General features: G+C 36.3%; 1 protein-coding gene across 1 annotated transcript in view; it reads left to right on the top strand.

Moving 5' to 3' along the window:
- LOC107017561 (protein ILITYHIA) overlaps nt 1-12,359 on the top strand; it is a 47,014-nt gene that overhangs the window by 8,743 nt on the left and 25,912 nt on the right. The window contains exons 11-26 of the mRNA XM_015217731.2: nt 2,189-2,372; nt 3,327-3,404; nt 3,954-4,073; nt 4,159-4,218; nt 5,597-5,722; nt 5,810-5,909; nt 6,000-6,175; nt 8,146-8,442; nt 8,559-8,675; nt 8,763-8,864; nt 8,945-9,094; nt 10,758-10,922; nt 11,016-11,192; nt 11,676-11,798; nt 11,989-12,069; nt 12,153-12,269. Coding sequence (XP_015073217.1) covers nt 2,189-2,372; nt 3,327-3,404; nt 3,954-4,073; nt 4,159-4,218; nt 5,597-5,722; nt 5,810-5,909; nt 6,000-6,175; nt 8,146-8,442; nt 8,559-8,675; nt 8,763-8,864; nt 8,945-9,094; nt 10,758-10,922; nt 11,016-11,192; nt 11,676-11,798; nt 11,989-12,069; nt 12,153-12,269 — 2,173 coding nt within the window. The remainder of the gene's footprint in view (nt 1-2,188; nt 2,373-3,326; nt 3,405-3,953; nt 4,074-4,158; nt 4,219-5,596; nt 5,723-5,809; nt 5,910-5,999; nt 6,176-8,145; nt 8,443-8,558; nt 8,676-8,762; nt 8,865-8,944; nt 9,095-10,757; nt 10,923-11,015; nt 11,193-11,675; nt 11,799-11,988; nt 12,070-12,152; nt 12,270-12,359) is intronic.

Here is a 12,359-nt window from a genome sequence, read left to right as displayed (position 1 = left end):
TGGGGGGGAGGGAGGGGGGGAGTTTTAGGCAGTATTGTGAAAAGCGCGCTTCAAGGCGAGGCGCTACTGGTGCGCTTCTTTCTCCTGAGGCGATGCGATCTGAAAAAGGCGCTGGCTTCAGATAAAGAAGCGAGAAGCGACACTATGGAAAAAGCGCAATAAAGCGCGCTTTTTATAAAAAAACGTCAATTAGTTTTTTTTTTTTAAAATAGTTTTTCTTTTTAAAAAAAATCTGAAATAGATACAACTAAATTTTCTTTCACGACTTTATGACTTTACTCTTCTTTCGCTGCTTCTCTTCTTCACGACCGCGACTGCATCTCTCTTAACCAGCTTCATCTGATCGGTGAGTTTCTTTTCTCTTCGACCTGCTTCTCCTCTTGCTGCTCTCTTTATTTTTCCTTTTCTCCTCTTTGGGTAATGCAAACAAGACTCTTCTCTTCTCTGATGTAGTTTTTTCTTCTTCTCTTCTTCTCTGCTGCGATCTGCTACTGTTTCTTTTCACAATTATTGACCTGTTTTTTTGGTTAATATTACTGCCTCCTCTGTTTTTTTCAATTCTTTTGCTGTTTTTTTTCGTTTTTATTTCTGTACACTGACTGTGATCAGTGTGTATGCTTGCTGCTCTGTTTTTTATTTTTTTTTGACACTTGTTTTTTGCTTGTAGAGTTTGAGGATCTTGTTGAAGAATAGGAGTTTGAGTCTTTGTGATTTAATTATGTTTTTGATTTTTTGCTTTATATGTTATGACTTATGAGTATTATTGACTATCTATTTTCATTTAATCTGAGAATATATTACATCTATTCAGTTATTTAATATTTTTTTTATTTTTATACTAAATGTCGCTTTTTTTAAAAAAGCGCGCGTTTCGCTTCACGCTTCTCGCTTCTGTGAAGCGAGCCCTCGTCGCTTTTTTTTGCTTCTCGCTTCCCAAAACACTGGTTTTAGGTGAAATGGGTGGTCCTTCTGGTGTGGAAGGAAAAGAATGGAAGGTATTTCAAAGATAGGCCCAGTTTTGTTCAGAAAGTGAAGCGGAATTATATTGTCTCTTTATTTTTGGTGTAATGAACAATGTATAGAAGAAGTAGATGAACTAGTAGAATTTCTAGGAGCACAGTAACTAGTCTTTCTCTTGTTTCCTATTTATCTCTCTTTTGGAGGTCTCCAACATATCTTTAATGGGGAGGAATACAACAATTGCAATTTCTCAAAGAAAAAAAAGTATGGATGGATATATTAGTGCATAGGGTTCTGAAATCATAAAGTTCTTGGTATAAGAAAGCTAGTTTCACCCTTCAGGGTGGCCCAGTGGTTTGGGCTTGGGACTTCCATGTTGGAGGTCTCAAGTTCGAAACCCCGTGCCAGCGAAAGCAAGGGGTTTTACTTCTGGGTCGAGCTCGTTGCACCGGGCTTGCCTAGTGCGGGTTACCTCTCCTATGTGGTTTGCGAGCTATTGCATAGGAGAGGGGGTTTTACCCTGTGCGTACCCAATGCGTAGCGGCTTTCCCTTGGCATAAAAAAATGAAAGCTAGTTTCAGATTCAAGGTCCACTAATTCTGAACTTTTATAAAATTTTAACTCTCTGCTCTTCATTAATTTTTTAATAACCAAGAAATCTCTGATGGCCAGTTGGACACTGTTCGAAACTAGAAGTATGATGTGCCTGCACTGGTACCTTTTTCCTTTTAAATATCAAGCTTTTGTCTGTGACAGAGTTCTAATCCATGATGCGCACCTGATCCGAACATCACATGTTACTTTCTTACCATGCGGCCAACACCTTGGATGAAATAGCATTCTCTCAACCAGTGTGCCAACATCAGCATTTCCTTAAAATCTCTGCACTTGATTTTTATGGTTTTGCATTATATATTTCATTTGATTGTCTACTCCTATTAGTGTTCTGTGCTATGTGTATTCTTTTCTTGGATCATATTGTTTGTTGCTTTATTGTGCATATAAGTGTGCAGTAATTAAGGTTTGTGCTTAAAGCTCACATAAACCTTTGTGCTCTACTCAATTTACTTGTTGAAATACTGCTTATGAATTATTCTTTGGGTCTTTAAAGGTTATTAGGATTAACTGAATTAAAATTCAATTAGTAATGATATATCTAACTATTTCATGTTCAAGTACTTTCATATCTCTTCTGATTCAAAAGCATCGGACCAATGGTTTGTTGCAGCGATACTGAAAATTTAGTGGATGTTCAAGTTCCATTTGTTCCATCTGTTGAGGTCATGGTCAAGGCTTTGATTATAATGTCGTCTGCTACTTTGGCTGCTGCACCAAGAGCTTATTTGCAAGTTGTATTTTGCTCGCATCATCCGTGCCTCATTGGAACAGCTAAAAGAAATTCTGTGTGGAGGGTAATGTACTAATCTGTCTTGTTTTGTATGTCCTGGATCCTACTCAATAGCTGCTGATTAGATTGGATTTTTCGTTGACACCCTCCAATGAAGAAAAAGAAAAAAAAATATTTATCTGCTCTTTACCTGATGCATCCTAAAATGGTTTAAATTTTCCTTTTCGTTTTTGCTTCTTTTTGTTTTGGTTTGGAAGCAAGGAGGAAGAGTAGCAGTGGGAGGAGACGCAATGCCATAAAATAAGTCACTGAAACATAAATCTCGAAACTACTAAACAATATTTAGAACCTGGTCATATCCCTGTTTCTATGTACTTAAAGGATAAAATATTAAAATATGGATAGGATTGGATTCATTTACCAATCATATAACAACTTTACTAACATTTGTACAAATACAAGAGCATATACTTGGTGGTACCATGATGAAATTTAGCACTTTGCTCTAAATGGTGATAACAAGTAGCACTCCGGAAATCCACTAGAATATAAAGCTTTCTATATGCCTTGCTTATTTGGTACTAGATTGTATCTTGCCGAAGTTTATGAAGATATGGCCCTAATCATCTAAACAGTTTAAAATGAAACTAATCAGGGAAGTTGAAGGGAATAGTGATAATTGTGTCCTTAAAAGTGTCTTGTCTTCTTGAAGCAGCCCTTAGTAGTCCACTTTTAGCTTTTCTTATTACTAACATGTTTGTTTGGCCCTCATAGTTGGAGCTTCTTATGAATAGAGTAAGTCGGTTTTTACGAGACAATAGTATGAGTATTGTTTCTGCACACTGTGTTTGGTCTTGTCAGGGCTTACTTACACTTGGATGAATTTACTTATTCTTTTTAATATTTATTTCCCTTTTTTGTTGCCTTTATTTTCTGTCTTTCCTTCTAGTTGAGAAATTATCTTATGCATATTTCACTTTATTTTGTCTAAACCTCTTTTGTTTTTGTTGTTTGTCAGAGGGTGCAAAAATGTTTGCATAAACATGGTATTGATGCCATTGGTTCTGTCACAACTAATGTGGTTGATTTGTGCAAGGTGAACTGCAACTTCTTTTATGTTGCTTTCCATTTTTTGTGGAAGACCATTACTGACTTTTGAAAGATCTACATATGATTGGGGAATGCTGATATAGGATGTTTTGGAAAACTATATTGCTTTTAGGCATTGTTCTGCATCATGTCAAAATTATGATTACCTCCTCTTCCCTATTATAATTTCCTAATAACTTCATCTGGAGTTGGACGAGTGGAAGTAAAATTGGTTGGCTGTGGGTTCTTTCCTTTCTGTGTAAGGAAGTAAGAGCGAGAGAAGTTTAACGTGTTGGGATATTAAATCCCTTCATATTTCCTTTTAGTTTCCATAACTAGATGGAAAGGTTGAAGTATAACACTTTTATTTCCTTTCAAATGCGTCAAACAACCAAAAATAAATCATCAATAGTAGCCGAAATGAAGTAAATGAGTCAGTTCTCCTGTCTTTCACGTTCCCCCTCCCTTTCCTTGAGCCAAGCAGATTGTATAGTCAACTGGATGCCATCCTTCATTTTCATATGTTCAGTAACTTGTCCCATATTTTAATCTGCAGGGTTTGTTGGGACCGACGGGCCTGATGAGTGATAATCATTTTGCGCAAGAAGCAGCAATAAACTCCTTATCAACTTTTATGTCCATGTTACCTGGAGAGACCTACATAGAGTTTGAGAAGGTTACTGGCACGGTTCTTTTGGAGTTATTGTTTGTCACTTGTTATTGCTTAACCTGGTTATAAATTCTTTAATTCTCGTTGGCAGTTCTTCAACGATCTTCCAGACCGTTTGGCACATGATATGTTATCTGAAAATGACATTCAGGTAATATCATCACCTTTCCTGTCACTAGATTCAATGATGGTTGCAACACATGATTTTTTAGAAATTTATGGATCATGTTAGCTTTTGTACAATATCATTGTGATGTTTTGCGCTTGGATACGATATTTAATAAATAGTTGTTTCAACATGATTTTGAAAAAAGTAGTGTTTGAAGTTAAAGTTGAAAAAGGGTATTTGGAATTTGAAGTTGTGTTTGGACATGCATTTCACTTTAAAAATGTTAAAGGTCTGAGGATTTTTTTAGAACTTGACAAAGTGGTTAGACCAGTTTTTCACACTCGGAAAACTCAACTTCAAGTTGGATTGAAAAATTGCATTCAATGTATAATCAACAGTTTATGGAAAATTAAAGTTGAAAAAAGCCAAAACATTCTATGCACAAACAGTCCCTTGTGTATATGTATATTAATTAATGCAAATTACTGGATCTAGATCTGGGTATGTTATTTTCATATCTTATATCTGACAATTAGGCATGCTATAGCTAAGCCCTTATGACATGTCAGTTGTACGAGAGCTTTGGGGTAGGGGGTAGAGACGTTATGAGGATTCTTTGAACTTTTGATCTTGTAAGTTTTCCCCCCCAATTACTGTTGATACCCTGTTCCACTCTGGACCAGCTTTCACTAATCCTGTGATGACAAACTCTTTTGTTTCCTCAACTGCTTTAGGTTGTAATATTTTATTCTTTGTTTCGACATTGTTACATGCCTAATTTTCTTATTCTGCCTAACAAATTTAGTTAGTTGCAAAGAAACATCTATTTATTAACCAGATTTAAACTTTTGTATAGATACAATTGAAAACAAATATGCTAATTATGTTACATAAAAGGCTAAGGATATATTTGGAAAACAGTAAAATCCCTATCATCAAATCTATCATTAAACCATGTCCTTAATTGTTTTGAATCAGGCCCTGTGCAATACATGCTAAACTTTCTTAGTTTCTTCTAACTATGGGAGTAAAAACCAGAGGGGGGATAGTAACCCATGGAAAATAAGCTGGTGAACGAATGACCTCCAACTGGCCTGAACTCCTTGGCCTTTGGAAAACTTTATATCTGTGATCCTACAAAGAACCCCTTCTATGCCTTTTTTCTTTTTTCTTTTTTGCTTCTTGAGTATTTCAGGGGCTTAGGAGGAAAGGGATTGCAAGTCCTAGAATTTCCAAATTTTTAAATTTTTGATGTGTTACTGTCTCAGATGTTGTATAGAGCTATTGTTTCCTGGCTTCCTAATAAGTATTTAATGTCATTGTCTTTATATACTATTTTGATCACCTTCTTTCTTTTTACCGTCCTAATAGGTATACTGATTATCTTTCTGATTTGCTTCATTGTCTCTCTTGCGTTTAGATATTTCAAACTCCCGAAGGAATGCTTTCGACTGAACAAGGTGTTTACATTGCTGAATGTGTTGCAACTAAGAACACAAAACAACCAAAAGGCCGTTTTAGGCTTTATGATGACAATGATGGCCCTGTGAGTGCAAATCTACCTTTCCCAAGTCCAGAATTGAATATCTTCCTTACTTAATTCTCTTATGGTGGAGTTTGCTTTTGCATACAGGACCAAGTGAGTTCTAATCACACTGCAAGGCGTGAGCTCTCTAGCAAAGAGGTTACTGGAGTTGGGAAAAAAGACGGTGGAAAATCATCAAAGAAAGCTGGTACCTTTTTGATACTTCCTGTTTGAACTTAATTTTCTCATTGTAGATAGTTTTGTTAATCCTCTCTGTCTTTATATTTTATTTCTTTAGATAAAGATAAGGGAAAAAGTGCAAAGGAAGAGGCACGTGAGGTGCAGCTAAGGGAGGAAGCATATATACGTGGAAAGGTCACGGTTGTAAAAAAGAACCTTTCATCAATGTTGAAAGCTTTGGGAGAAATGGCTATAGCGAATCCTGTCTTCACTCACAGCCAGCTACCTTCCTTGGTTAGTGTGCTCAATGTTCTCCACTATCCAATATAATATCTTGTCTGTACATTAAGCAGGTATCATCTAATATATTCTACTCAACCAAACCCCCATTCATAAAATGAAAGGCCTATGTTGCTTAGGAAGTATGTAAGGAATATCACTGAAGTGAAAATAGCTGTTCCCTCCAGTTTCATCACTGTGAGGCTGTAACTATCAAGAGTAAATATTTGGATTATTAGATTTTGCTGGTCTTAACTATTATTGAAAATATATAATGAGGAATCAGCATCTTAGAATATCTTTCCCTTGTTCCTATTATCGTGTCGAAATGGTTTACTCTATGGTAACAGTTTAATGCAACCTTCTGTTGGCTTGTTAAAAGAAGAAAACGCTTGTGCTGCTCAGTCAGGAAAGAGTACCAAACGTGGGCCTTTTGAGGAATTTATGCTATGAGTGCAAGTAGAGTTAACTTTGAATTATCATCTAAAGTTGAATTTTAGCATGGATTTCTAAGAAAAAAGCAGCAAGTCTTAGTTAGCCTATTGTGACATACTTTGAAGTTCAGACTTCAGACATGTTACACTTTGACGCCCACAGTATGAAAACATCAATTCTCGTATTTCCAGCTGATGATGAGACTCTTATCTGATATTGTTAGAATTTCTTTATTATTAGTGGGCATATAGTCCAATTGGACAATTGAAATTTTTTTCTTCAGTGAAGTGGGTTGAGAACCATGAGGTCTTATGTTCAGTTCCCAACAGAGGTAAAAACACCAGGTGATTTCTTCTCACCTGTCCAAGCCTTGGTGGAGACAGTTACTTATCACGTGCAGGTGGGAGGTAGCACGTACCCTTGGGATTAGTTGAGGTGTGCTCTCTCCCAGCCACCATAGTTATCAAAAAAAATATTCTTCCATTTAAAATTGGCAAAAATGTCCGTGCTAAGCTTCATATATCAATCATGTTTGACTCAAGACAATTTGCAAAAGAGAGGCTACGACATATATAGTTTGTGCTATCCATGTGAAAGAGAGATTGAAGTGACTGGGACGTATACTTGCATTGCAAGTGACAACTAAACTCCCGGATATGTTTCTGAATATGCTCTACTTGAAATGGGCAATGCCATATTCCCAAGAGCTACTGTTTCTCTGGAATGGATAAGTTATCACCAAGAAGTAAAGAAGGATGTGAAACACAATCCCTGCATGCATCTGGTGGATAATTTGGAATAGGAGGAACCTCAGGTGTTTCAAATAAGGGAAGAACCCATCAGTAAATCAAGATTGAATGCTTATTCTTGCTGTCATTTTTTGTGTAAAAATGAACAACTAGAGGACATAGAAGCTCATAGAGTTCATCAGTGTTATACGGGACTGTGAAGTTACCTTTTGTAGTCACGTAAATACCCAAATGCGCAGATCCTTACAGATTATGTAGGTTAGTATTTAAGGAAGTCAGGTGCAATCTTTTGCTCTAGAGCACCTCCTTGGTGCTGCCTATCAAGCTTTTGAGTTGCTGGACCCAAAAAAAATCTACATAGTTAAGCTGGGAAATAGATGTTGATTTGTAGTACAAGGGGAAGCAAATGCCAAAAGGTTATGAAAACTAATTAAGTTAGTGGGTGTTGAGTCAGGTAGCAAACATTTATTTCATCTTTGTTAAAGTTTATCACACTTCAACTTACCCTTTTCTCCCTTGATTCACTTTTGTAGACTGATATCCTTGTGTTCGTGAACTTTAGTTAGAGACTTCACCCAAACTAGTTTCTATCTTCTGGATTTTTCTGCCTTACTTTTTTTTCTGAAACTGGTATCTTTAGATTTTTATGTTTAATCAAATTGGTTTAATTCCATTTCCCTATAATAACAAGGGAAAAGAAATTATTCCATTATGTAACTGTTCTTGTGTATAGGTTAAATTTTACGGGTCATATCCTCTTATGTTGCTGCCTTATACTTTTCTATTTAATCTAATATTTAGGTGAAGTTTATCAATCCTCTACTACGGTCACCAATAGTTGGTGATGTGGCATATGGAACCCTGGTGAAGCTTTCAAAGTGCACTGCTACTCCACTTTGTAACTGGGCTCTTGAAATTGCAACAGCCTTAAGGTTAATTATGTCAGAGGATGTTGATGTCTTATGGGGTAAAATTCCTTCTGCTGTTGAGGAGGTATCAAATGAAAAGCCTGGTCTTTTTGAGCGTGTAACGAACGGCTTATCCATCTCTTGCAAAACTGGGGCTCTCCCTGTGGATTCATTTACTTTTGTTTTCCCTGTAAGTTTGTGGTCTGATCATGTCAACTTTACTTTCCTGGTAGTTATTCTTTCCTTTGTCACTGAGACACTGACATTTTCTGATATACATTTTTTTTTCTTTTGTTGCATGCGTAGGTAATGGAGAGAATATTGTTATCTCCCAAGAAGACCAAACTTCATAATGATGTTCTCAAGATAATATTCTTGCATTTGGATTCGTTTTTACCTCTACCTAGAGTTCAAATGCTCTCAGTTACGGTTACTACATCTTCTTGTTGTTTATAACTTGATTATTATTCCAGTATCTATTTCTGACTGATTATCTTGGTAAATTTTTAGGTTCTTTATCATGTCCTGGGTGTTGTTCCCGCTTATCAAGCATCTATTGGACCAGCATTAAATGAGTTATGCCTTGGGCTGCAACCAGCTGAAGTGGCACCTGTATGTGACGTGGTTATGAATATCTTCTATGAGCTTCAACATAACACTTATAATCTCTTGTGTTTCATGGACTTTTGCAGGCTTTATGTGGTATTTATGCTAAAGACATCCATGTTAGAATGGCTTGCTTAAATGCTGTGAAATGCATTCCTGCTCTGGCTAGTCATTCTGTCCCTCAAAGTAGTGAAATTGCCACCCGCATATGGCTTGCTTTACATGATCCTGAAAAGGTATTACATTCTTGTAGAAGTTACTTTTCTAGTGATAAATGCTTAATTCTGGGTTTTCAGTCCCTTAAGATATTACTCCCTTCGTTTCAATTTGTTTGTCTGGTTTTGACTTGGCGGAGTTGGAGAAAGTAAAGAGAACTTTTGAATCTTGTGGTCTTAAACTAAAGAAATGTTGAATGTACGAAAATGCCCTTTAATGTCGTGGTCTTTGGGATTTAAGAGTTGTTAAAAAAGGAAAGAAACATTCTTTCTGAAGGGATTGAAAAGGGAAGTAAGACAACAACTTGGAATAGAGGGAGTAAATAATGATATATTGTTCAGATTTGCACAATAACCAGTAAGGGATAATGCTTTCATCAAGTGTATGAATCCCGTGCACATACTTGGTGTCTATTTTTATTTTTGCTTACTCTTGTCCAATATATAGGGTGGGCATGATAACTGGTTTCAGGTATGGTATTGTTTCAAATTTCAACAGTACAAAAATTCAAGATTTCGCGTTAGAAAAGAGTTAAGACTTTCAGTCTATCTTAACATTCCACAATATCATGAGCTCTACACGCTTTCCTGGACCAGGAGGCAACTGGAAATACTTGCTTTCTCTTCTTTTTTTGCTGGAAAGGTGTTTCTATTTTCCTATAGAGTTTTAGATTTTGAATTTGTCATTTCTTCTTGTGATATAAAACATCCCTGTACACCTTTCAACTTTTTAACAGCTCCCATATCATTTTAGTTGGGGTATAAGTGGGATATTAACATAAGCTAAGAAAATGAATTAAAATGAGGAGATACGGGTACACTATGTAATGCTTTCTCACTAGTAACAGAAGTGCAAAACCCACATGCATCTAAAGATTTTGGGTTCTGTGCTTCATAGAATTTGTTCTACTCAGGAAGCATCTTGGCAACTAATTGTAAGGAGGGTGCGTTAAGTGTGTTATTATTTTGTCCTCTGGTTGGTTAGAACGTGTAAATGATCTGGTATGGTTGTTCCTCCATTTACCTGCTACCTACTTTGAAGAAAGTGGGCAATTTTTGGATGTATTTGGTTTGCTGTTTAGACTGAAATAAATAAATGACGTTTTGATGATTCTATGAGTTCCACCAAGAAGATACAGTCTATTTGTATATTTTCTTTTGCTTATAGTGTAGGATGGAACACGTGAATGAAGCTGAAACAGTTTTAGAAACATTAGAATCCCTACAAAATTAGACAGTGCACACTTTTTTTGTTTTGGTCTTGCTACATTGTACAGTCCCAATAACACATCCTTAGTGCTGTTCTAATCTATAAATTAATTTACCTCTTCAAAAAGAAATTGGGCAATCGCCTGACTAAAGATATGATCCTTCCCAGATTATACAGTTTATACAGTTCTGCTTTCCTGTTAGTTGAAAGTGACAAAAAGTGATGGCTTGATTTTAGTTAAATCGTAGGAGCGTAATAACTTAAGTATCTGAACAGTATGGTCTTATGGTATTTGCTGATTTTATTTACTTAATCGACTGTAAGTCTTGATTATTTTAAGTTTGGTTGTCCATATAGCAGCAATTCTGACATCCATTTCATATTTGTGTACCAAGTGTTGTTGTAATTCAGTATTCCTATTTTATGTTCAAAATGTTATCATTTCAGTATGAACTATGTGTGTTTACTATTCAGTGTGTTGCTGAAGCTGCTGAAGACATCTGGGATCATTACGGGTATGACTTAGGAACAGATTACTCTGGCATTTTCAAAGCTCTTTCCCATGCTAATTATAATGTGCGAGTGGCTGGCGCTGAGGCCTTGGCTGCTGCTTTAGATGAAAGTCCAGATACGATACAGGTTTAATTAGCTTATATGGTCTGTTTTCTGGAGAAGTTATAAAAATTTCTTAACTGACAGTGTGAACGTCTTTTGGATAAACAATGCTTTCAGGAATGTCTTTCAACTTTATTTTCTTTGTACATCCGTGATGTTGGTTCCGGTGAAGACACCTTCGATTGTGGATGGGTAGGCAGACAAGGAATAGCATTGGCTCTACTTTCTGTGGCGGATGTTCTTAGAGCAAAAGACCTTCCTGTTGTTATGACATTCCTGATTTCAAGGGCACTGGTAATAAGTTCTTTCTCTGAATGAGGTGTTGTTAATCATGTCAATGTTTTAATGTATCATACTGAATGATAAAACCTAAGATCTGCATTTTTTCTTTTGTTCTTTCTTTCTCTCTCTTTCAAAGATTGCTAATGATAACCAACAGGTGAACGGATATTCTTCTTTACTTCTGTACATGCGGATTTTGGCAATGAAGTTTTTCTAAGAGTTTGTCTTATTATAGTGATACGGAACACGTTAACTCTCTTACAATTGAAAGATTTTTGCTGAGATACTTCTTTTCTTCGCTTTTAAGGAGTTCCTTCCTTGTATCAAAAGCTTTAAAGTCCACATCTTCTGATATGTACTAGCTGTTTTATGAATTGTGGTGCTTCTCTTGGTTTTGTAACCCATCAAAACAGAACTTTCTGGAAATATATGATAATTCATAAGAAAAGGTTTTATTCTGTTTGGGTTTGAGTAGTGGGGGCTTTGGAATTGCAGGCAGATCCTAATGCAGATGTTAGAGGAAGAATGATCAATGCTGGCATAGTTATTATTGACAAACATGGAAGAGATAACGTCTCATTGCTATTCCCTATTTTCGAAAACTACTTGAACAAAAAGGTACGACATATTTGTTTCCAAGATCGTCTATTTCCTTTAATCTTAAGAGGTTACTTTTGGTTGGGGGTGAATGATTGGTGTTCGAGTTTTTCATGTTGATCCTATTGCCATTTTGTGGCTGCTAAAAGCTAGTTATAGGCTTTGAATATATATCATATGTTCAAATACCAACTGTTTGTTGATTGTGCAGGCTTCAGATGAGGAGAAATATGATCTGGTCCGTGAAGGTGTGGTAATATTTACTGGAGCTTTGGCAAAGCATTTGGCCAAGGTAATTGATCCCTTCTCTTATAAACTTGGTTCACAGTAAACACTTTTAAAGATTTTGGTTCTAATACCTTGTCTATTAAACAGGATGACCCTAAGGTTCACACAGTTGTAGAGAAGTTGCTGGATGTACTGAATACTCCGTCTGAAGCTGTTCAGCGAGCTGTCGCTACCTGCCTTTCTCCACTTATGCAAGCAAAGCAGGTTAATTCAGCATTTTCTTGAAATCTTCTTTATACTATGCAGCTGTAACAAACAGGAAACATTGCCACATGTCATGATTGTAAATCTTGA

This window comes from Solanum pennellii, chromosome 4, assembly GCF_001406875.1.
Source record: "Solanum pennellii chromosome 4, SPENNV200".
Taxonomy (NCBI): domain Eukaryota; kingdom Viridiplantae; phylum Streptophyta; class Magnoliopsida; order Solanales; family Solanaceae; genus Solanum; species Solanum pennellii.
This window is presented reverse-complemented; position numbering and strand designations above follow the sequence as displayed.